This window comes from Balaenoptera physalus (genome assembly GCF_965194825.1).
Source record: "Balaenoptera physalus genome assembly, chromosome: 11".
Lineage (NCBI taxonomy): Eukaryota > Metazoa > Chordata > Mammalia > Artiodactyla > Balaenopteridae > Balaenoptera > Balaenoptera physalus.
The window spans coordinates 252,917-278,964 of record NC_138896.1 but is presented as its reverse complement, the minus strand read 5'-3'; the positions used below and the strand labels follow the sequence as shown (position 1 = coordinate 278,964).

Here is a 26,048-nt window from a genome sequence, read left to right as displayed (position 1 = left end):
CGGGGGTCTCCTCTGTCACCCTGAGGCTGTCGGGCAGCAGTTCCCAGTCCCTCGGAGGCCCATCTTCCCTCCAGTTCCGGCCACAGAGAAGTAAAGGGGAGGCTGTGGGCTGGGGGCCGCTCCTGATAAAAGGAAGGGCATCTCTGCCCCAGGCTTCCTGCCAGGAGACTGGGAAGTGGCTTGTGCCCAGAGTTGCGTCAGCCGCTCCGCGACCACAGGTGGCAGGCCTCCGGGGTGGAAGGGGGCTCCAGGAGCTGCTGCCCAGGCTTCTTGGGTAGGGAGTGAAGTAAACCAATGTCTTTATAACTTAAAACACTGTCAATCAGATATTCTGCTATTTACAGCCAAGCACTGTCTACCTGATATTAACAAGTGCAACGGTTTTAAAGACACTGAGCCACTCAGTGGCCGAGGAGCTGCTACAGGCTGCCCGCCCACCCTCTGCCTCGTGGTTTCCCCTGCTGCAGACACGCCAGAGGGTGGGCAGCTTTGACTGTGGGTCCAGGGCTAGGCAGTTCGCCCAGGACCCAGGCCCATCTCAACTGCAGGCTAGCGGCTGAGGGCACACGCCTCCGCACCCTAGGCTGGCCACACTGCAGTATCCAAGGGTTCCCAAGAGGCCTCTCCATGCCTGCGGCCCATGCTCTCGCCTGTCCTCTGTGGGGCTCTTTCTGGTCCAGGACAGCTGTGTCTGAGATGAGACAGGTGGGGAGAAGACCCTCCCAGCAAAGGAAGAGCGAATCAGGAAACGAGAGACAACGGCCTGAGCGCGTGGGGAGCACGGACGGCCTCGGAACATACTGTGGAAGCTACACCAGGCGGGTGGCTTGTCCCGGGGACCTGTCGGCCCTGGGGAGGCCACCGACACCTTGCAGAGATGACAAGTGAGCCCCTTTACTGAAACCCCTGGGTGGGAACCTCTTCCGTCTGCCTTTCACACCTGCATGTCCGAAACCACACGCACGAGGAAACCCAGGTCCTATATAAGGCGTGGTGCTGGGTTCAAGGGTCAGTTTTGCCACATCTCAGCATGAGAGACTGAGGTGGGGTGTGGTCAGCAGGGAAACATCCAAACTGGCCAGAGCCCAGAGCGTGTGTGCGAGGGGCCCCCAGACAAGGAAGCTGTGAGGAGGGTCTCCCCCCAGCCTTTCCTCTTTCAGCTCTGTCTGCATCAGGTGTCAAGTCCAGGAAAAACCCACCAACGGCTCCGGCCCATCACTGTGTTGGGACAAGGGCTCCGGCCCAGGAGCTTAATGATGCCCACGGAGGGCCCGCTCAGAGCCCCACCTCGAAACTTGACTCACGGGCAAGACAGGGCACGAGGCCAAGCCGGACAGACACTCCTCGAAGTGCCTCTTCCAAGGAAAGCCAGGAGGCAGGTGCGCTCAGCGCTCCTTGGGTAGGTTATTTCCAGGGAAGCTCGTGACATAAGCCCTGGCCCGGTCATCACACCCCTCCTCCACAGTGGGAAATACCCGGGGCTCCGGGCCGCACGTTGCTCAACCCTGGATCAAAGCAGAAGCCCAGAGGGAAGCACATCCGCCACAGGCTGTTTCACTGAACGCCGGTTCCCTATTCCTGATCTCCGTGCTGTACCTTTACTTCCACACAAAGACACGCGGGCAAGCTCTGTCAGAGGACAGCCAGCTGGGCGCGTCCACAAGGACGCGCACCTACACGCGCACGTGGCTGCCGACAATCGCCGAGAGCACGGGGGCCGGGCGAGAGATGCCCTTCCGTGGGGTTGGTACACAGCCCGGCAGCTGTGCCACTGTCCCCTCCTTCCTCCTCCGCAGTCTGTGCTGGCCCTCCCCACGGCCCAGTGCATCCCAGCCCGCCCTCTCCATCCAGAGGCCAAGAGCAGGACCAGCCGGGTTTTCCTGACCTTCGGGAAAGGACGCTGGACGAACCTAGCAGAGCCACACCACCTGACGCTCATTCTTTTGAGTTTGGACCATCTCTTCTTACTCCTAGACTGCAAGACTTGGAGGCTGTGGTCCCCACTGTTGGGGGGTCTGAGGCGGTCCTGTCCTGTTGGGAAGGACTCTGCTTGTGGGAGGTCTGGCCCAGCACCTTGGGGGGCAGCTGGGCTCACCCCAAAGCCAGCAGTGCCAGACCAGGCTGCGCTGACAGCACAAGCCACAAGATCCAGGCCGCTTCTCCTGCCCCTCATCAGAGTATGAACATGTGTGTGTACGTGTGTATGCACGTGTGCGCAGTATGTGTACAGGAAAGCAAAGGAGAAAAAGACCAGGAAAGGCCAGCACCTTAGGGGTTTTTTCCCTCAGAAAAGAATGTTTAAAAAAAAAGCCTATGGGTGGAGTGTCTTCTCTGGGTGCAGGCTCTGGAGGGTGGGCTCAGGTCAGAGAGCTGCTTCCTCCCGGGCAGAGTCAGCCCAGCCCCCCAGGCCCTGCGCTGACCGGGCAGCTCTCACTGCACCCGAGGTGAGCGGGAAGGAAACTTCCTCACCCGGAGCAGGCTGCACACAGCCTTCAGCACATTTATGTCAAGGCTTCCGCAACTTTTACATTTCCTGCACTGTCAACATTTAAAGAAAAATCGCGGGGAATATGTGTACTGTACTTTTCATTTTGCCAAATAAGGTCATTTAAAAAACAAACAAAAACACACCCCCTCTCTACCATCTGCTACAACATCATTTCACAAAGAGCAGTTCCACCCCAAAAAAGCAAGGACAACATAGTCTAAGACTAAAAAATAGGTTTTTAAGTTGAATAAGTGAAGTCTTATGAAAAATGCAATACACATTTTCCACATATTTCTCATTCTGCGACCGCAAAGTCCTCAGGAGTCGTGTATGTGCAGGTGTGTATGTGCATCTTTGTCTGGAAGCAGGACAGAGCACATCAGGGCCCACTTAGCTCTGATCTTGCAAAACTGCTTTTTAATAATAAAAATAAAGAAAAATGTAAATGAGAGAAAAAGAGAGCTGGAAGTACAGAAGACATGAGTTAAACTAAAGAAAACACACACAAAAAGACAGGAGGTGGAATAAAGCAAGGAGGGTTTAATGCAAGCGCTCTGCATTTCTGGTGCCTCTTCTCTCCACAAAAACCCCAGGAACCTGAGACCCTGCTCGACTCTCAAGCCACTGTTGTCACCAAGTTTCTGCTGCGAAGATGTGACGCTGCAGCGCCACAGAGAAGACAAAGAAGATAACCCTCCCCTGACGGTGTCTAAATACTAATAGCAATCTGATAAACATTAAACTAAGAATGAATAAAATAAGCTGCGATACCTCCAACCATTCACTCTCAAGACACGTTAACACCCCCTTCTCGAAGAGGCAGAATATGGAACCTGATTCTCTGGAGACACTTAGTGTCTTTACACACTTGCACTACCTCACCTAATGCTACAGAAATCGTGTGAGACAGGTATTCCACAGGGGAGACAAGTGAGGTTCAAATGACTTGCCCAGGGAAGCACAGACAGAAAGCAAAAGCAAACATTTCCAGAAGCCTCGGTTCACTCAACCACTGCACGTTGGCCACTGGCAGAAGGGGTGTGCATTTGATGTAAACCCGACGACGCCTCCAATTCTGTAAATCACGCAGAACGCGTCAGCCTGGGGTCTGGGGGGTTGTCGCCACTGTGAGGACCTGAACTTCCACGTGTCCTGACTTTGTGAGGCGGGGTGGTAGTGGGGACCAAGCTAAAATTCTGATGTGTTACTGCTGTCTCCAGCCAGGGTCATGCATTTCGGGTTCCTGGAAGATCAGAGGGGAGTTTGTGAGGAGTACGGCCAAGACAGAAAACTGACCTTCCTGGAGCGTCTGCGGTGACCGAACGCAGTTAGTCTCCAAAGGTCACAACCCTCTTACTAAGCATAACTAGCAAGAAGAATTCCTGCTGGTATAGGGATTTGTGGGGAAAGAGTTAGGATATAAAACCTTAAGTTATATCCAAAGTTGGAAATAATTTTTAAAATCTGTAACTAAGTTTAAAAATATAAGCAATACAGTTTTCTAGAATTTATTTTTGTCATTAAATATAGGAACTCTTAGGCACCACGAAGTAAAAGCTGCTAGACTGAAGGACCCCTGGTTCTAACTGGGTTTCCAGAGCAGTTAGAGGATTTGTCTCCTGACCATCTACATTGGCTGATGATACAGAAACTGAAGGCTCACGGTCTGCCTGCACATGCTCCTACTACTTGGTGAGTAATAAATACAAGCTACCCAAAGCGAGGTGGGCGATACAGAGAAGTCAAGAGCTCTGCCTGCCAGCGTTAACCGTCTCACTGTATCATGAATGCATGCTCGCTGTGCTTTCCAATGAAATATCTGTAACAGGTAGAGAAACTCAAACTATTTCATAGGCTGTCTCTTAACATACGAAGTACCCTTGAATTCCAAGCTTAACTTCGCGATCTCCATATAACTTCACTAAAGCAAGAAACATTTATAGAATCGTGGGCATTTATGCACCTAAATCCTTACCTGTATATAAGCTTTGCTATTACTAATGGATCAAAAATAAAAGTTTCCCTGAAGACTCACACACGTGCCTATGAGCACAACTGTCTTTCGCTGAGCTATGGTCCGGACCCCCTTTTCCAACTGAACCCCAGGTCGGGCTGCTGCAGGGCTTCGGTCACAACAGCAGCGACGGCCACTGCCCAGCTCGGCCTGTCGCCAGCCCCAAGCTCAGACGCCGCAGCACCCACCCGCTGGACCACACTCTCGGCCAGATTCAAGGCAAGGGAAAGAAGGCAAACCACACATCGTTACCAGACATCCGCACACACTTGGGACGGGAGAGAACTAGTTCAAATCTTATGAGCTAGTCCTCTGGCCCCAGGTTGACTGTGCTCGGGCTGGTTCTGCCAGAAGATCTGAACAGACCCAGGAGACGTCGGAAGTCAGGGGACCGGCAGCTGCACCCTCTGTCCCCGTCCTTCCCTGGATCACACCTTCCCAGCATCCGTGAGGGCCTCCTGAGCACCAGAACTACCCTTCCTGTAACTCTCAGGCCCCACCAACGCACTCTGAGTAAAAGCACACTCTTATTTTCAAAAGTGCTCGGAGGTCACAGAGAACACTTCCACACACACGGTCTCATCTCCACAAATCCTGGAGGCAGGCGTTTGCAGATGAGAGGACTGAAGTGCAGGGGCGTTAGAATGACTGGCCCGAGGCAGAGGGAGCTGCTTTTGAACCTGAGATCCCTAAGCGGTCTGGGTCTACCGCTCACTTGTCTGCGCAGGGCAGGACCGCTGAGCGCCGTCTTCACCTGGTGAGTCATGGTCCTTGCCCCGGACACGGAGCACCGTGCCCGCCTCTACCGAAGCTGAAGAGTCCTGGGGCGGTTCGCGCAGAGTGGCCATCTGCCCTGACCACAAACACCCACGGGCTGTTGCAGTCGGATTCTTCCGAAGGGTCAGAATGCCAATCAGGTACCGACAAGTTCAACAGTGTTAGAATTTCGGTTTGAGATAAGAGCAGAGCAACCATTCTAAAAATAGCCACCAAAACATGGGCAGAAGATTGCCGTGGTCTCGAGAGAAAGGCAGTGGCTCACTTCCTTCCGTATACACCATGCCCTCCAACCACTTCTGTTTCTCGACACGACTGGTAACCAAGGAAGTTCTCTGATACTTCTTCTCCTTCCAGATCTAGGCTACTACTGTTTTCCTGGTGATCCTATAGAACCTTTCCTTCACCATCCTCGATCTTAAAGATTGACTTTTTCTGTGAAATATGGAGAGCTGTTGTGGAAACACAGGCTTTGGGTAGGAGGCTTTGGCCCTCCGTCCAGCCTCCCCTGCCCCTTCCTGGTCTGACTCTACACCTCCTGCCCCTGCCCTCACCTTTACTCTTTCCCCCATCAGTCCATCTGACTATAGCCTCCCGTTTTTCCAAACAGGTAGACCTCACAAAATTACTGCATAACCTGTTATTTCTCTGCTCTCCAGCAGTGAAAAACCAAGGTTGGCTGACATTCAGTACTGGACAGCCTTCAGAGGGGTAAGATTGTACAGTCTGTACTGCTGCCATGTCGGGCTTGCAGGCGATAAAGCTTGAGAACCATGAAGGTTCTCAATCCTGACAAGCCCGTGGACTCCCCAGTTCTCAACCACCACAGCCTCTTCCCTGATGAAACGCAGCAACGTGTCACTCTGGAAGGGTCGTGTGTCTGACCTAAAACAGGCAGCAAAGGTGAGTCTGCGAGGCAGAGGCCGGGTCGCCAGACGTCCTGAACAGGCACGTCCTCGGCTCCTGTGCCCCTCAGCCTGCCTGGCTCAGATCCAGGCTCAGGAAGACTTTCATCTAGTCCGTGTCACCTCCAGACACCGAGGAGTGTGGTGTCACAGCTGTAACCTCGGTGGTCTCCAACCCCTGTCCCCCATCTGCCAAAGCCCAGTCCCACAGGTCCCGTATGACTGTGGGGAATCTGCAAAGGAGAGAGATTATGAATCTCTCCTTGGAGGGACAGACAGAGCTAAAGAGGCATCAGAGATGTATTCAGCTGCGGGGAAGAGACGGCAGGACTCTCCTGACCAGAAAAACCTGGTCTCTCAACTCAGACCAGCTTTCCAAGGAAGCTGTCCCTCAGGGGGCCGTTGGCCATGTGAGGCCGCTGGGCACTTGAGACGGCGCTGGTCCGAATGGAATGTAAGTGTAAAAAGCACACCAGATTTTGAAGACTTTGTATGAATAAAAGGATATAAAATATCTCATTTTTAAAATGATGAGCACATGTTGAATTGATAGTATTTTGAGTATATTGGGTTAAATAAAACATATTATTAAAATTATTGTCACCTGTCTCTTTTTTACTTTTTAATGTGGCTCCTAGAAAATCTAAAATTATATGTGTGGCTTGTGTTTGTGGCTCATATTCTGTTTCTATTGGACAAAATGCAACAGCTTCTAGGGAAAGGGTGAACATGCTAAAGGTTTGGTTTGAGGCACCCTTTGCAAAATTAGGCTCCTTGTACACACCCCAGCGTCAGAGCTGCACACTGGAAGGACCGGCAGACCAGGAGCACCGACCTCTTGGGCCTCCCACCTCGCTGCAGGGCAGTAGCTGTGCATCAAGGCCCCTCTGCTCTGATGACTTGAAGTCCTTTATCTTTAATATGTCCAAATAATACAGAAAAAAACTTACAGGTTTTGAGATGGTGAATCCGCTGCTGGAATGCACAGGTATTTAACCCCCTGTGGAATGATAAAAAATAAAATAAGATAAAAAGATGATACTCTGTGGAGAAAAACATTTAAAGGAACTATTTACTCAGGTCAAAAAATAAAAAGTAAAAAGGAGAAGTTTTTCACTCATCTTCTATTGCCAAGGAACTGGAGGAAGACTCAGTTAAGTTCCTGGTCATTTTCTATGACCATGCACACAAATATTCATGCTCTAGTTTGTAGGTTAGTTTGTAGGGTTTATCAAAAAAGCGAGATAATTGAGTCCTTCCCAGGAACCGTCTACAAGTTTCAAAACTATCATCTCTGATGCTTGTTCAAATACTCTACTCTTTAAATCTATTTCATTTAAGATCCTGAATGGCCAAAAAGGAAGCACTGATAGTAAAAACCTTACCATGATGACATGTTATATGACAGTCTTAGGAGGAGGAGAGTTACAGTTTCACTGATGCAATGGTAGGCGCTTCACTCACTGGAAACAATTTGATTTATTTTGCTTGCTTTTCAGAAGAGTAAAAGTTTACATACCAAACTAATATTTTTTTAAAAGGATGACCCAATTTGAAAAAAAATGAACTTCACATTGTTCACTATAAAAATCTATAAAAATGTTTACATAAATTCATACTATAAAAAAATCATGCCAAATTTGAGTTTCATTAAAAACTTGGTTGCCTCTTCTTTGGAGGGATTTAAAGTATAATACGAAAGGTCTTCAATGTCAAGTAAAAATACAAGGTCTAGAAATCTCAGCAAACTTTGCGAAGGAATATGGCTTCATGAAGACTTAAATAAACCACTTTTAAACCTTTCTCTCTTGATAGCCTAATCTAATAGAATCTAGCCACCAGGTCATAGATGATTAATGGGGGGAAACATATCAGAAACTAGAAAAGTAACCAACCTAAGAGAGTCAAAGAAGGAGAAATATGTGGAATCATGGTACAGACACCCACAAGTCCCTTAGCAGTTGAAGGCATAAAATTATTATTTCTAGAATTATTTGCAATTTTTTTGCAGTTGGTCATTAAAATTTTACACTCAACTCATATCATTAGGAATTTCTGTGTTGTATTTGCTAGTGCAGTCTTGTGAGGAACATGTGGTCCTTCTCCACGTTGTGGATCCCACTTTCCAACACAGAAGCTACAGAAACTATGTTTCTCAACCTCCTTTGCTGTTAGGGTGCAGACTCGGGACCTGATTGCATCATCTGACACACCTACTTGAGGCAGATTTGGAAACAGGACACGGGAAGAGTCAGATGGGTACAGAGCACCTGCTCGGCAGGTGCAGGTGGCGGCAGAGGCGGGAAGTGCTGGGCGGACGTGGCAGCAGGTCGCAGTGGGCAGTCGTATGTTGTGCACCGGGTGTTGTTCCTCGAGCTGCAGTTGGCAGCCTGTCTCTCCAGCTCTTCGGAGGAGATCATAGCCCTCGGCTCTCTCTTAACAAGCCCCTTTCTGCTGAGGTGCCTCAGAGTGGAATCTGCTGTCTGCAACTACGATCTGAGTGGCACAATTCCCCTTCCTGTCCCCTGCCGTCACGAGAGGTCAGAAAGATCGTTTCTCCTGCTTATTTCACACACACACACACACACACACACACGTATATGTATGTATGTACATATATATTTTTCAGTTTTGAGTCAGTCATGACACCTTCCAACAAAGGCTCCTTTGGATCTCCAAGAAGATGAGTTTTACTGCTACTTATTCACAGAGGAACACTCCACATGGGGCCACACGTGCTAACACGCTAACACGCCACGGGTTAGCTGCTGGGAGAAGAATGTGAAGCAGCAGGCTGTCCCTCACTCGAGCTTCGCTTCGTCACCTCACTGTCCCCTTCTGTCTCTGTCCCCGTCCCCCTGGACTCCGGGCATTGTGCTCTGCTGGAAACAGTGAAGCAGCTGCCTGAAGTCCTAAAGCACCTCCAAACCCAGAGAGGTTTGACAGCCCTGATTTGCAGGGAAAGAAAATGGAAAAGGAAACGATACTGTTAAAAAGAGTCATTTCAGGCCTCCCCTCACGGAGGCCAACAGGCTTGCTGGTGTAGACACACGCTGATCACCTTGTAATCCGCCATTGAAATGACTCATTTACTTTTTTCCTTTTACTCTTAAGTGAGAGTTGGCTGGATCAGGCCCAGAAGCTTGTGAAATGCTTCCCTCCCACACACTTCCCCCAATTCCCTTCAGACCAACCCTTCCAGAGGGACGCGAAGGGTTCTCAGGGCTCCACTTTCCCTTCTCCTGCGACTGTCAGTCTCAGCAACTCGCCAGTCAGCGACGCTGAGGTGGGTCCCTCTAATGTGGGGTGAAAGCACCTGTCACGCTTTCCGACTGACAGCCCCTTAATTCTGCAGAATCTAGAACCGGCCCAGCCCGTATGTCGGGAGGAGAGAAAAAAATGGAGAAAAGGAAGAGAGGAGGGGAGAGTAAATGGCTCTTAGCTTATTGAGAGCGTCCACCATCAACGCCGGCATGGTGTCGGGGGAAGCGCTCTGCTTCTTCAGGGTTCTCCGGACGGGGTCTCGTTCCCCTCTGTGGTGCCTCATGTACGAAGGGAAAGAGGCCAGCGCCACACAGCAGGAGCAAACCGGGAGAAGGTGGCAAGGGGTGTCCCCACTCCGTGCCTGCCGAGGGTGAAGGGGCACCTTTCGGCCACGTGGGTCCCCTCAGCCTCACTAGCTGGGACGGGCATGTGGCAATGACGGCTTCCCATCTGTGACGCGTTTAAGGAGGAACAAAGGGGCTCCTGGCCACAAGTTTGGGGATCCCCTACTGCAAAGGAAGGACGCTGAAACTATAAAATATAAGATCATGTTCTCTCAAAGATAGAATAACAGCACTAATAACCTTCCCTGGAATGATGCCTGGCATACCACAGGCACTTACTAAATGTCTGTTGGATGGTAAGAACAAGGTGAAAATCAGTTAACATGAAGATCACATCACAAGAATAGTACAAGGGAAGAAAAATACTGTGAAGTGCCCAGGCCTTAGTCTGGTGACCACGAAAACAAGAGCCACGCCACGCTGGGGGCACGCCGCACACACACGCTCCAGCGGGACACAGCTAAGAAGCAGCTCACCGTGATCTACAATAAGAAGGGAACAAACTATGCAAATACAGTGAAGAAAGGAGTCAAAACTGTCGAAAAGGTTCAGTTGCTCACCACCCAAGAACGTCTACTTATCCTGGCTTAGTCATTAACAAAGCACAAAAAGTATCTTTCTTGGAGGCCACAGACTGCAGAACATAAGGTGCCTGAAAAAAGGCTTCAGATGCCTGCACATGTGTACAATTCAGTTAATTACTAATTCAGAAAGCAGCAAGAGTGCTGGCAGCGTGAAGGACCTCAACGTTAATGAGAAAGCTGGACAGACTTAAAATTATTAAAGGACTGGGCTCTGCAGATGTTTTAATATGATGTGGAACAGAATTTTTCATCTACTTGGACCTAAACAAAGGACCATTCTGTAGTGCTGGAGTTCAGAGAGACAGATGTTTAGCTAAGTTATGGAAAGTTTAGCAAAAAAATAAAGAACATCTTATTATAGGACAAAATTCTAGAGCAATGTCAAAAATTCATAAGTAATAAAAATAGCAGCAATGTTTCCCTTACTATAGCATTTGCTAGGTGGTATTTCCTCCTTCATATTACCACTAATATTTTTTCAAAAACCCTAAAATCAGTTATCTTCTTTGAAACAAAATTCTTACTAAATAAATAAAAATTCAGTATTTCCATGATGCTTCAAAAAAGTGATTGCTGGAAAGCTAATTGACATTAAACTTTTATGGAGCTAATAACTGTCGAGTTACAGACTCTCAACTTAGAGAGCTGGCCCAGGAGTGCCCAGTGAAGTACAAAAATAAGCTCAGTTAAGACGGCCATGGTTTCTACGAGGGACAAAGAAAGAGCAACCAATTTCTTTGGACTACATGACATTTTGAACGGCCTCACATGTCCTGAGAATGGCACCAATACTGATGAAATGGGAACCAGAGGGAGGAAAGAGGCCAAAAACATATACACTAAATATTCACAATACCAAGTGACACATCAATTAGTGTGACATAATGTCACACTAATGTGACATAATGTAGGAAAAAAATTAGGAAAACACAGGAAAGAAGTAAGAGTTAGGTGGGATTTGCCAAGGAGCGCTTTTTGGATGAAGTTTTGTTTTTGTTAGGTTTTCAAAGAAGCGGTAGTCACCACTCGACTGAAAAGAAAGTTTAGAAAGTATTCCAGAAGCTCTTCTTGAACAAAAGGTTAAAGCTTTCTAAGTCCGTATTCTCAAAAGTTCTAATAATTTTCAGTTTTCTGTTTCAACAAGCATAGTAACCACCAAGAGTAAGGTTTTTGCCTTTCTTTGGGCCTGAAACTAAAGACTACACTTAAAACGATACGTAGGCAAGTACTTGAAAAGCAGGGCCACGGTTCTGATTTCAGGACTAGTGAAGGAATCAAACTCTCGCTTGTTTCAAGTACAATTTCTAAAATTCACTGTTCTTTTCTTTCTGAAACATCATAAGTAAGAGTCTTCTGAAGAACCTAGTTGACATTCTGCATTTCAAAGGAAAGGCCAAGCCCTTCAGAGCTGTCTTCTCTCTCCCAGGAAGCTAATGGAGACCAGTTATAGAAAATAACTCCTTTCTGCCTATTTACAACCTAAGAGGAAACGTCAGTAGGAGGAGCAGGGGCTCACTAAGGGGCCAGAATCGGGAAATCCAGGCAGAAACGACATAATCAGAAATCTTGGTTTCCCATTTATTCCGTTCAGTGCCAGCAGCAACTTGGGTGTGCATGGGAGGACCCCTGAGGAGACTGCGTTTTTCCTTTGACCAGCATGTTTGGGGGCGGTACTACACGGCTTGAGAAAGTACGCTGCAGACCCCATGAAGAGCTAGTTTCACCACATTCCCGAAAAACTCTGAGTCCAGAAAAGAAACATAAAATTAAAGAGAATTAAATTTGGCGACTTCCCTGGTGGCACAATGGTTAAGAATCCGCCTGCCAATGCAGGGGACATGGGTTCGAGCCCCGTTCTGGGAAGATCCCACATGCCGCAGAGCAACTAAGCCCATGCGCCACAACTACTGAGCCCGCACTCTAGAGCCCGCGAGCCACAACTACTGAGCCCACGCGCTGCAACTACTGAGCCCACGTGCTGCAACCACTGAAGCCCGCGCACCTAGAGCCTGTTCTCTGCAACAAGAGAAGCCACTGCAATGCGAAGCCCGTGCACGGCAACGAAGAGTAGCCCCTGCTCGCCACAACTAGAGAAAGCCTGCACAAAGCAATGAAGACCCAGTACAGCCAAAAATAAAAAATAAATAAATAAATAAATAAATAGAACTGGAAGTACAGTGTTGAAAAAAAAAAAAAAGAATTAAATTTGAACTGTCTCACACCTGATCAGAAGCAGGGCCACAGCTTATATACTAATTTTAAAAAAGTCTCTCTCACTTGAGACAATCACTCTGTCCACTTTTTCGGTGTGGTAAAATATACATAACATAGAATTAACCATTTTAACCATTTTAAGTATACAGCTCACAGGCATTAAATGCATTCACATTCACATCCCTGCCACCCGTCTTCAGAACCTTTTCATCTTCCCAAATGGAAACTCGGTCCCCATTAAACACTAGCTCCCACCCCTCCCCAGCCCCTGGGAGCCTTCTACTTTCTGTCTCTATGAATTTGACAACTTCTGCACTTTTATATAAACCTAAAGGTAGGTAAACTCTGAAAAAATTAGTCTGGCCACACTCTTAAAGGTCACATACCCAACAGATGGCAACTGCTGACTTGAAATTGCTTTTGGACAAACATACCAGGTTTGACAGCCTCACTGTCTGTTTCCAGGGCCCCTCCTGGCAGAGTCTCAGTGCAGAGAAAGCCCATGAAGATGCCCAAATCGTTCATGTACGTGGAAGCCAAGCCCAGTTCCTGGCACATACATTTTGATTAGTATTTTTCCTCGATTTAAGAATTTTCACCCAGCCAATAACATTTTAAAGGGAAAAAGTACAGTACAAAATTATATCCACAAAGAGATTACATCTGGAAAACCTGATGTACGTCTGTGGACTAAGAACTGGAAATCAGCATAAAAGACCAAACAGGGAAGGTCCAGAGGGTGAGGTTCCCGCCATCTCTCTTCTTGGCTGTTTATACCGCAGCAAAAATCTCAAAGAAACTACTGTGGAAAATCACCCCAGAAGCTAAATGTGGCCCTTTAGTTGTGCCATATAATACACGTCTTAAATCCAGGTTCTAAACCGAAGATGCATTTTCTTAACGTCCCCATTTGCCACTGATTCTTCCTGCATCAGCTAAATTTAGGAAACACCACCACAAATAACAACTTCCAAGAACTCTGTGGTGCTTGGTGGGGAGGGGAGGGGTGGGAAGGTCAGAGTGGAGAGACAAGATTTAGCCCTCAGTTTGATTTTGTGAGAAAAAATGCAAATGAGAACCCTCCAGCACCTGCTGGCTTCTTTCAGGTTAGTCAAAAAACGACATACATTTGACTCGTCAGGTCAACAGGTGGAGAACCCAAAGGCTTATTTTTGCTCAAACTCCTTTTGCTAATGCGGGCACAGTCCGCTGGAGTCCCTCAGGCTGCGAGGGTGGGCGATGGGGAGGTCACGCCAGTCTACCACCCAACCCTCTTCCGCGATCTGGGTTCTGTCTGAGGACCTGCTGGTGCACCCGACGTGACTCGTGAAAACAGGGCAGTTTCGGCAAAATCTCTCCAAATCGAGCAATGCTGCAGTGTAACCTAACGGGCGTTAATGCTACACGACCATGTTGAAAGTCACCGTGAATGAAACACTCCTCAGGAGTGATCAGCAGTGGACCAAGTTTGCCTGTAAAAGACACAAAGGTGGATTTTTATCTGATCATGTGTCTCGGCCGGTGAAACACCCCGTCTGCAAAGTAAAAAGACCCCCTCCCAAGCTCTGTGGCTCTGTTACGACGCCCCTTCCTCCAGCTCACCAAGCCCGGGCACCTGCTGCCTGAGCCCCCCAGGCGTCCTGCACTTTCCTGCCCACCCCTCCCCAGGCTCCTGTGGATCCTTCTCTCCATCAGGAGTCTTGGGGGGCACCTCCTCAGACAGCACCCCCGTCCCAGGCTGACTCCAGCGATTTCTCTAACCGCCCCCCAGCACCCAACGGGCCGCACAGGGTGCCGGGGCCCCAGCACAGAGGACGGTAATTGACTTGAGGGTCAGTCTCTCCCTTAGACCCCAAGGGTGCCGGGGCCCCAGCACAGAGGACGGTAATTGACTTGAGGGTCAGTCTCTCCCTTAGACCCCAAGGGTGCCGGGGCCCCAGCACAGAGGACGGTAATTGACTTGAGGGTCAGTCTCTCCCTTAGACCCCAAGGGTGCCGGGGCCCCAGCAGAGAGGACGGTAATTGATTTGAGGGTCAGTCTCTCCCTTAGACCCCAAGGGTGCCGGGGCCCCACCAGAGAGGACGGTAATTGACTTGAGGGTCAGTCTCTCCCTTAGACCCCAAGGGTGCCGGGGCCCCAGCAGAGAGGACGGTAATTGATTTGAGGGTATCTCCCTTAGACCCCAGTTTCCTTCAGTGCCTGGGTCCCATCTCACTCATCTTTCCTGCAGCACCCTGGCACCTCTCTCTCCAGAGGTCATCAATACATGGTCACTAAGTGAAGGAAGGGAGATCCACTTTTAGAATCTTAAATTCCAATGTGCCCTGAGAGTCCTGTGTCCAGGGGGGCCAGAGGTCCCTGGAGTTGGCAGGAAGCACCACCCAGGGCAGGCAGGCAGGCCAAGCCATCTTAAAGGGCGATGTCTCCATCTGCAGGGTCCTATGAGCTCTAAATCTCAGCAGGATGCTGTGGCCGGTCTCGCTAACAATGAAAAACGATTACTAAGGTGGAGGCTGGCCAGATGCTCAGAAATTTCCAGGAGTGCATTAAACTGAGGACTCAGTGGCCCCAAGTTTCAGTCCCAACACAGGCCCCTGGAAGCCGCTGGCTCAGTCCCTGAGGTGCACCCGAGCTACGCTCCCTGCCACCTGGCCACCAAGACCAGAGGTGACAAACAGGCCCGTGTGTGTCGGGACACAGCCCGCCTGTTCATCTGCATGTGGCCTGCAGCTTCTCTCACGACAAGGCGCGAGCCGTCACCAGCACAGACCAGGCTGCAGAGGCGTCGCCCGGGGGTTTGGAGGGCCGGGCTCACGCATGGGTGCGCCGCCGGCTGGCCTCGCCTCTGTGCGGGAGGGTGCCCAGCCCTCCTCCGCAAGGAGCTCAGCATTTGGAACGTTGTCTGTGGTCCCTCTTGCAGGCGGCCAAGCAAACGAGCCCAGACTCCCTCCCTCCCAATGGGACGAGACCTTCCCGCAGGCGAGTGGCCAATGCCGCAGATTCCACTGGGGCTTGATCCTCGACACTTCAGGAGCTTTTTCTAAGCAGCATTCAAGGTCCCTCGGGCCTAACATCACGTCCTCCAAGTGGGGTCAGACCCCAGAAATGGTGTGTTTCGAGAATGAAGCAAACACTGACCCAGAGAAGGGCACTGCCCTGCGAGCTGGCCAGTCCTGCGTGGGGGGCGTTGGGGTAAGGGCATGCAGAGGTGGGATGCGGTAAAGGCCAGCGCGTGCGTCCGTGGCTCCCGCTTCTCCGGGGCGTGAGGAAGGGCGCGCTCTCCAAGGCAGGTACGTGTGGACGGCCAGATTGCACTGGATCTCCCTGGCACGTGGGTCACCGACATACCACAGTGCGGGGGTCCAACCCCCAACACTACAGGGGAGGGGCGCCTTCCTTGAAGGGCAACACTTCACCAAGCCCTCCCTCCCCGACGGCTGCCGCTGAAAGCAAGCTGACGGGCTATTTTTATTTTGACAGCTGCATCCTCTCGCAGTGGGCACAGAGGAGAGAACTGTGTGCGGAGGCCAGAGGTCCCTCCTGGGGGTGGGCAGGACGTTAAGACAACTGGTTGAAACCACTGGTCTTGACGCCACTGCAAGTGCAGGGCTGGCAGCAGGAGAGGGTCCCAGTGGAAAAGTGGGGAAGTGTCAGGTTACAGGAACACGGGAGTGGGCGTGGGAGAAAGCAAACACTTGGGAAGGTCGTTCTCACTTTGTTCGCCATGAGTCGGGGTGTTCCAGGAGGCCCTTTGAATTCAGTCCCTTTGGGTTGATCTGGGGATCTGGGAGTGTCTTCCACTTGGATTCCGTGGAGCTGGTCTGGTTAAACAGGTAAATTCAGGTTGGACCAGCTCCACCGTCGCTAGGCCCTGACGACTCTGAAGGCCAGTACAGTCGGCAATGACCTCTGAACTACTCTGGTTAGGAACAGTTTCCAGGACCGGAACGCTCAAGCCGAAGTCCAGGCTCCACTCTGTTGTCTGAGACGCCTCAGGTGATCACAGTCAGGGCAGCGTCCCTCTGCAGCCACTGGGACAAGGCAGCGCGGCCTCTCCTTTCTCTGGCTCAGGCAGTAGTTCTATGGATGTCTTCCTTTAGTTGGGACAAAGCTTGGGAAGCAACCAAGCCTGTCCACAGTTGGCCGTCAAGAGGAGGAGGGTCCCACCCAGAACCCAGAGGCACCCGTGTCCTCTCCGGCAGCCAGCCCTCCACCCTCACCGCGGAGTCAGCGATTTTCCCTCAGAGAGAGTGCAGAGCTGGCTGCAGACGCCCCGCTCAGTTATGAATGCTCAAACCACACCTGTGCTCCTCGTGGTGATAACTGAGGGGAGGGAAATAATTTCTCACTCCAGACCTGGGGCCTCTGCCACTCTCTGCCCCGGCACACACGCAAACGTCCCGCCACATCCCAGGAGTCAGAGCACAGAGAGGGGAAGGCAGGACCTCGGCTGCAGTGAGGACGATGACACCACCTGGTACCGCTGCTTCACCCCCAGCTTCTGGAGTCAGGTTGGGCCACTTCCTTTGCAGGTGTGGCAGGCACAGGGCCCACTGGCAGTGCCTACCTGGTAACGAATTATAGGAGCACCTGAAAATGGCAAAGCTGCTTAGGGTTTTATAAGGTGCCCACAAGAATTCTATTTGTCTGATAAAACTATTACTATGCCACCTTCCTTTTGGTTCATGTTTGCTGTAGCCCCGTTTCCCATCCTTTGATTTCTAACCTTGCTGTGTCACTTTGTGGAGAACTCCTCTACTTCCCGGTGTCCCAGTTCAGCCCTCACGCTTTCTGACCAGGATTACCGTAAGAGCTTCCCAGCAGTTTCTTTGGTATCTGTCTCCCTCACTCCATCCCATCCCCTAGTCAACATCTTGGAAAAGAAATGTGAACGTGTCACCTGACTTTGTTCATAAATCTTTGCTGAGTCTCTGCTTCGCACAAGACGAAGCGCAGACTCCTCAGCTTGACGAATAAAACCTTTCCTCATCTTCCCCACGCCTCTTCCTCCAGCCTGGCTCCTGGCATCCCTGCCCTGCTGAGCCCTGTGCTTTGCACACCTGGTGCCCTGCACACACGCCCTCACCCAGAATCCATCCCCCACTCCAACTGCCCCTCCTCACCACCACTACCCAGCAGACCCTCTTATCCTGTGGGGTCACTCCACACTGCCAGCTCTGTGGCGAGGGCTGGCTGACCCAGCGGGGATGGTGCCCCAGGCCCCTCAGCTCTGTCGTGCATCCGCAACTCCGCACCGTTTAAGGGTCTCCGTGCCTGTCTCTTCTTAGTGCTGGGCCACAGCTTACTTCTCTTTGCATTTTATCCCCAATCCCTGCTACAAGGTAGGTACTCAATTAACATTTGCTGAATCTGAAGGAATAACTCCCAATTTAGCCAAAAGGAGAACTGAAGATGGCACCACCCTCACCCCACCATGCTGACCACCCTCTCCACTCTGTAACCAGACGACATCCACACGTGTCCTTATTTCCCCCTTCCTGACCAGCCCGGAAGGGCTGGTCCTACTTGAGACACACCTCCCCACTGAACGGGACATACCAGTCCTGCAAGGCTGCCTCAACACTCCTCTTCACAGAGTCTTCCCCAACCCCTGTCCACGGGCATGAGGATGTCGTATAAACAGACCAACTACCACCCAGCGCTTACGGGCAACCCCGCTGCAGCGTGTCAGTGCACACTGCCATTCCAGCTGGAGCAGAGGGGAGAGACCACGTGTCACACGCTGCTCCTGAGACCTTGGTTTGGAAATCCTGGCAGATCCTGCCACTAGCATATTCCCCGCTGAGGACTGGCAGGGGTCTGAGCTAGGAGTGCCCCCTCCAGAAGCAGCGCTTGGCACCCATGCTCAGGACGTGATCGCACAGGGGAGTCTGCAGAAGAGAGAGGAGACGGAAGCTCAGCAGGAGATGCTCAAGAAACTGGGACTTGACTGAGAGGAAAAGTCTAGGAAGAAGAGTGTTTTGCAAAAGTCTTCAGTTACGTGGAGCCTGGTCAGTAAGTGCGAGAACTAGACAGAACGCCCACAGCTGAAGTGCCAGGAGCTCCAGGGAGCTGGGCAAAGGGAAGTTAACACATCTCTTTCACTTAGAGACAAGAAGCACTGCTTTCCTGCCTGGAACCAACGCAGGCCTCGGCAATTTCAGCCCCTCTGGCTCATCCGCGCTGGAATTCTGGCTTCAGAATTCCATTTGTCACAGAAGGTCCGCAGCCAGGGGAGCCGCCTTCTTTGCACTTGACGGCCCACACACGGGGAACTCAGACACAGCTGGATTCAAGAAAGAGCGATTACTAGACAGTTTTCGATACCTACCATAATCATTTCTATTTGAGTCATTTCTATTTAAGTCTGGGGTTGGCTTCAAACAAATTTACCTCAACACATGAAAGCTGCAAACTTTTGGCACAGGAGGTGCCACTGATACTCAAAGACTTTACCGGAGAGATGGAAACAACTGTCAACCTGAGAACGATCCCAGGTCGAACAACAATTTGCTTTCAAAGGCCCTGGACCTCATCAGCAATTATGATAGTGTGGTGGTTTCTGTAATGCCAGTAAAGTAACAGAACTCATCCACACCGACCAATCCGACCAGGAAACCCTGCCCAGTGCTTCAAGCTGTATCACTAGGGGATCTGTGAATCCTAAAAAAGGACATAAACTCATTTAACTGAAACATTCAAGTAGAAGTACAACATAACTGATATTGAAAATAAAATGCATATAGTTGAAAGGTGTGTCATGGGCTTTCTTCTCCCTTTGAAGATTAAGATGACTAAAAGAGATGCTTTGTATCCACTGACCGAGGATGACAAGCACGCAGTGTGTCTGAGGTCACACATTCACATGTGAATCCATGGGAAACATTGTTACCAAACACAGAACCCATTCCAGCCAAGCCTGGACATCCAAATGCAATCTACCTGGCACTACTCCAGACACCAAGTGTGGCCATCTGCTTACCTTCCTTCCCTAACCCTCTTCCTTCAAAATGATACTATGAAGATACTCCCATTGTAGAAAATAAATAGAGAAAAAAGTGAAACTCATCCTTTCCACCCTCTTCTCCTATCCTACTGCTCTTTACCATTCCTAGGGGTCTGATATGGTCCTTTCAAACTCTTATCTGTGCATTTACACACTTATTTATGTACATACAGGAATACATTATTGATATGCAATTTTACACAAATGGGATCATACTGTGTAAATTATTCTACAACTTGCTTCTTTTGCTTAGCAATTAACCTTTTACTGTGCACACATGTAAGCCTTCCTCTTCTTTTTGAATTGCTGCAGAGTATTTCTTTTATACAGATGTATCACAGCTGACAGGTACCCTTCTGCTGAATATGTGGGTTGGCTCCAATTTTTTGCATTACAAACAGAGCTGCAGTGAACCTCCCTGCCTACATCTGTGTGTACATGACAAGGCATGTGGCTTTCAGCAATTCTCTTCCCCGTGCCAGGGGAAATGTGGCCAATAGCCCCTGTGACTTGAAGGTCATGGACAGGAGGGGCCTCAGAGTCCTAAGAGCTGAGCTGACATGGTCACCAGGTAGGCAGAAAGGCAGAGCTGGGTCTGCCTACGAAGCCTCCAGAGGAGGACAAGGTAACCAAGGTCTCCCTAATGAGTCAGAACACGGCCCCGGTGCCTGGAAAGTCCTCCCAGCCTTTCATGATCCGGCCACAAGCTCCCGAGATCCGAGAGGATGTCTCAGCCAACCCTCCCGACCTCGCGCTGCCTTGGCTGTGGCCAGTCTTCTTTTAATTGGTCGTCACCGTCCTTGTCTTAGACTGTGCTTTCCTTGTAGGACCAGGCTTCCAACGCAGACCAAAGGTAGCTGAAGCACCGCTGAGAGGTCAGCCAGAGAGTCACAGAAGAGTCACGTGGTTGCAGGAACTTAGCAAGAGGGAATTCTGAACTGGAGGCCACTCCAGCTGTGCATGGCAGAACATCTGCACCTGCCCAGGCTTGCTGACAGCGAGGGGCGGGCAGTGAGGCTGAGCTGCATTAACGGACCTCTGGCCTCACAGATCACTGGTGGTCAGTATACCATTCTTGACACTGCTCTTCTTTCACACCCTGAAGTCAGCCACAAACGACCGAAGACACGGCTTCTCACCTGGCAGTGGAGCTTAAATGCACTTGGCTCTGAGTCTGTCAGCAAGCATCTGCAGAACCAGATCCAGGCTGAGTGCTGGGGAGACCGAGAAATCCAACGCGGCAGAAATCCACTGCCCACAGTGGCCTAAGCCCAGCTGAGGAGCCGGGACGGAGATGCTGAGAAGCTCGGCCATCAGACGGAGGTCAGCCAGCCATGTGATGACCTGCAGGGTCTGTCCCGGGGCACGCACAATTCAGGACCCAGCAAAGAGTGCAAACTACAAGTATTCCAGGAAAAAGGGAAGAATTCCTGAGGTTGGAGGTCACTGGGAGTGCCCTTCTCAGAAAAGGAGCTGGGCCAAGGTCTGAGGGAGGGTAGGACTTGGGTGGGCAAAAGAAGGGTGGAAGAAAGAAGTGGACACAGAAGCACAGTTTCTTCAAGTTCAAATGCCATTTCACACTTTGGATTGCGCTTGTTTTACATTTAGGAAGCCAACAAAAATTTTGAGGGTGAGAAATGGGGTGGGTCACCAGACAGAAATGCAGCAGGGGAACGAGGTCCCTACAGGAGCCCCTCAGGCTCTCAGCGCCACTGTCCAAGCAGACTGGGCATCTCTTGGAGATACACACTTATACGTACAGACACATAAATAACAGTAAGTATCAGAACCAGGAGAAGTGGTCAACTACAAACAAAACTAACGACATTAAATTCTGAGTCTGGATACCTCAAGAAAATGTCTTTGGTGTTAAAGGAAATATAAAACAGAATCACCAGGAATAAATGCTGGCCTATGAAAACATCCTATTCTTGAAAACAAAAACAAAAACAAACGCTTAAATGGTTCAAAATACAGAAGTCACAACTTAAAATGGGAAGAATATCCAAGCTGAACTCAAGCTCAAAAAATCTATCTGGCATGCATGCAATGCCCTGATTTGAATATATGTATATAAACTATGTTTTTTCTATTTAATCCTAAAATATAAATCATTTAAAAATTAAATTGTTTCTGTTATTAGCCCAGTGAAGGAATGAGAATACTTTTTAAAGCATTTTTGTTAATAGTGAAAAATAGTTGTTTCCTGCAGGTGCTCTGGTTAAATACCCAACATGGAAAATGAAACAAACTCTGAAATTTTTACATTAGAAAGATAGACTTCTGGTTCTTTTTTCAGAGGAAGGGAGAAACCTTTCATTGCTCAATATTACTTCCTCAGCACCTACAAACAACACGGGGCTTCTGATTTGAAAAAGCACCGTCTTTGTGACAGGAGTTTTCACCATCCCTCAAATCTGGAGCAACCCGTAGGCGCTGAAAACACAGCTCACAAATCAGGAAACACTTTCAGCAAAGGCAGGCCACTGCCCCACCCAGTCTTCAATGTGGAATCGGAGGAAGGGATTTTTCCCCCTTAAATGTTATAATTACAGATTTCGGCTTAATTCCTACTTGAAATTCATCTACATGGCAATGATTTCTCCCCCCGCTCCGCCATTTGCTAGCAGGTGATGTGAGCAGGCCGCCAGGTCTGGTTATGCCACGAAGGAACCAGGACACTGCTATCCTCCAGGCTGGGTCCCCAGGGCCCATGGGGGATGAGCAGGACCGACGTGGTTCTGTGGAGTCAGGGCCCCACCCGAAGGCATATCCTGGCACTCTACCAGCCAGAACGGTACCAACCAGATTTTCTAAATCCCCAGTTGTCTCCAAAGGCCCAGCCCAAAGCCTAGCACCGCAAATGCCTCCAGACTGACGTGGTAAAGGAGGAACCTTGTTCTCTGAGTGGTTCCTGCCTTGAGCCTGACGGTAATTATTAGTAATATGTATAAAAGAGTTACCGTGTGTATTCTGTTTATTCACTGAGGGCTTCACCGTGGCAGATACTGGCATTCACTTTACCTCTAGCACCTGCCCCAGGGCCCCGCACGTAGCAGGAGCTCAAGAGCAAACCAGCCACTACCGGCCTTCAAACGGAAGAATTGTCTGGACAGGGGACTCGACAGTGTGAGGAAGGCATTCACAGAAAATAAGACAAAACAAAAATACTGCTAATTAAAAGTAAAGAAGAGCAAAACTCTGTGCTGGTGATGGTTTGGGGAAATAGGTATTTTGATACACTGCCAGTGAGGGTACAAATGGTACCACCTTTCCAAAGCTGATGTGTCAATGTCTACTAATACTGCTAGCAAAGTCAGAAGCATCAGTCATGCTAGAAGAGGACCAAGGCAAGGAGCATTCTGGGAAAATCTCTGGCCTGGGAGAGAAGATCCAGGTTCCGTCAAGCTACCTACAACAGCTGTGGGCTCGTGAGAGTCCCTTCCTGCCTCTGAACTTCAGCGTCCTGTCCACAGTGATGGGTCAGGTGGGTGATCTCTAGGACCCTGCTCAGCTGGGATTTCTACGTCAAACACAGGGCAGTAGGCATAAAAACGGAGCCAGAGCGCCTCAAAATCTCAGATATTAGTTTAGAGCTGACTCGGTGAGCGTGAGGTTCCTAAGTCTCTGCCAAGTCTCTAAGACTCTTTATTCTGGAAGATCGAACCCTCAGATACTCTTCTGAAGAGACAGTAATTGGAGCCTTGGACCTCTCTCCTTCCACTGACCACCTCGCCGCAGCGTTCAGAGGACAAGCAAACCTGATCTCATCCACCGGAGAAGCACCTACAGTGTCGTGCAGGGCAGCAAGGCTCACAGAACTCCCGCACGGATGTGACAGGACTGAAACCTTTCCATTTCAGATAGTAACTACCTCCCCACTTCCAACCCAGCCCAGCCCAGCCCAGCCCAGGGCTGCCCAGAGAAAGTTAGGGCCTGTTCTATAAACATGCATGGCTTTGAAGATCTCAGAAAGGGCATGAGGTGCCAGCTCCCTCCTCTCCTATCCCTTATCTCTCCACCCTTTATCAGGCCCCTGAAACCATCTGCCCTCTCACCTCATCCCTGCCCTACTTCCATCCAAGGATCAGGGCCAGCAAAACATGGAGCTGCTGAAACATAAAATCTATCCATTAATTCCCTACTGACTCCAAACAAGTAATTTCCCTGACTCATCTCAGGCTGGGTGAAATTATGGCTTCTGGAACTGAGTTTGAAATTTAAGAGAGACAACTGCCTTTATGCATCAGGCAGAGGGCTAAACAAAGGTCCAGAACTTCTGGGACCCTGGCGAACTTCCTCGATCCCAATCACTTAAGGCAAGCATGGCCGATCAAATAACTTCTGATGCCTCAGTTTTCCCCACTTGTGCAATCAGAGAATCTATTGTTTTAATCTTTAAACTAAGAATATATTCATGAATTACTTGTGAAGTTAAAAATGAATAAAGTAAGAGGGGCAACGTTAAAGTATGTCATGCTATAAAACAAAGGTCTAACCCTTAATAAAATGAAATCACAGGAAAGTACTTACTATCAAGAGAGATAATAAAAGCACCCAAAGGCTGAAACAGGATGTTGCCAAACAAAAGCAGTCCCGTGGGGAAAAGGCAGTAGATCTGGTACCTGGAGGCTCGGATCTCTTTCCCTCCACTGACCACATCACCCCAGGGTTCAGAGGATAAGCAAACCTGATCTCATCCATCAGAGAAGCACCTACAGTGTCGGGCAGGGCAGCAAGGCTCACAGAAGTCCCGCATGGAGGAAGTTCTGTGAGGTTGAAGACCTGGTATCTGGACGGAAGCCACAGTGTGGACGGATTTCGAGGCCGTGTTCCTACCTGACAACGTGTTGTGCCGAACAGGGCACAAGGTTGAGAGGCAGCCTAGAGGGTGAGGGTGGGGAGGACATCTATGCAATTTATTAAAATAAAGGAAACCTCAAGCCTCATCTTGTGATTTAAGAGGAAGTAAATCATGACCAGTTTACGTTTAACTTATCATCTAGGCCATAGCTTGGCTATATGTTTAATATAAACTATTGTTGATGTATGAAAAATGGAGTAGCTATTTTCAAGGGAAATGTTAGGCTCCAGAAAAGTGATGTTTTGTTGTTGTTGTTTCCAGTAAAATCATGCTGCAGCACAAATCATAGCACCTTAACAAAACCCATGAGCTAAAACAACCAAGGGGAGTGCAAGGTCAAAAATCTGGAGAAAGGAACAGAGGTTTGTTCACATCCCACCGTCCTCTGTATGGTGATGTCAGTAGAATCACTTATTACTCTATATCCTCATTTATTTGAAACTGACTGAAATCTGGCAGCTCTAATGGCCAAGTAAAATAGGTAAATTCGAAATAAAAATATATTACCTACTCTTGTATAATATGAATTTAAGTGTAAACTGATTGAACTGGGATTATTTCTTTCAGAACAAGCCACGCCTCCCTCTCCAACACCCAACCCTAAAATAGAAAAACATATTCATCACAACCACACTCGCATTATTTTCTAAAAAGAGGTAGCTTGGGCTCTGTCAAGGCTAATAAACAGAAATATATTTTGCTCCCAGCCAACAGCTCAAACCGTCCATTAGCGTAAAGTTGAAGATGCTTTTGGAATTAGTGTAGAGGCAGACACACCCTGTTTACTTTAAAACCTAAAACACGACAGCAGCTTCTGCAACTGACAGTCTGCACAGAGAAGCCCCGGGAAATCTCCAGGGACAATTTATCCTCCATTGCCTTTTTTTCCTAGTAAATAATTGAGCTTAAATGGAAAAAATCAGGACATGAGCAGCCTGAATTCTTCTGGATTCTAAAATGGGAGATAATTTTGAAAGGAATTAAAATAGGTTTTAAATGTCCTTAAAATCCAAAGGGAAAGGCAGCATCAGCTTGTTCTTCGGCATTTGGCCAAGAAAGCCAAGCTAGCAACGTAACGGGAGGACACTCAGAAAACGAAGGCGTCCTCCCGCCGCGCTGCGGACCAGGCACAGGCACAGACACGGCCTGAGCGCAAGACTACACAGCCAGCGACACAGGAGCACACTGGTGCTGGACAGAACACGGCTGCTTCGTCGGTGGCCCCGGGACCCAGGAGCACAGTGCAGACCCGCGTGCAGCTCGGCTCTCTCTTACCTCCAGTGTTGGCCGGGCGCTGTCGTGCACAGACAGAATGTGTGTCACCTTGTTCTTGCTCAATTGCTCTGCATCTCTGGCATCTGTCATAGAAGAAAGAGGAGGACATTTTAATATTTTCTGCAAGTGAAGTACTCCTTAAGTTTAGCCGGCAAAAAAATCACAAAATGACTTGCATATTTCTCTCTTAAAAATTCATAACTGATTAGACCAGAATAATCTAGACTTAGGGAATCTAGGATTATTGCTTTTAGGTATTCTGCAGATAACTAAGTTTACTTCTGATTGGCACATCTTTTGTTAAAAAGTAGT

General features: G+C 49.3%; 1 protein-coding gene across 3 annotated transcripts in view; it reads right to left on the bottom strand.

Annotated features, from left to right (window-relative positions):
* DUSP22 (dual specificity phosphatase 22) overlaps positions 1 to 26,048 on the bottom strand; it is a 47,238-nt gene that overhangs the window by 5,172 nt on the left and 16,018 nt on the right. For 2 of the 3 annotated variants that reach the window (XM_082414051.1, XM_082414050.1), the window contains exons 3-4: positions 25,737 to 25,819; positions 7,135 to 7,184 (exon numbers count right to left, since the gene is read on the bottom strand). In XM_082414051.1, coding sequence (XP_082270177.1) covers positions 7,135 to 7,184; positions 25,737 to 25,819 — 133 coding nt within the window. The remainder of the gene's footprint in view (positions 1 to 7,134; positions 7,185 to 25,736; positions 25,820 to 26,048) is intronic. The other variant, XM_082414052.1, reaches the window with a different exon arrangement.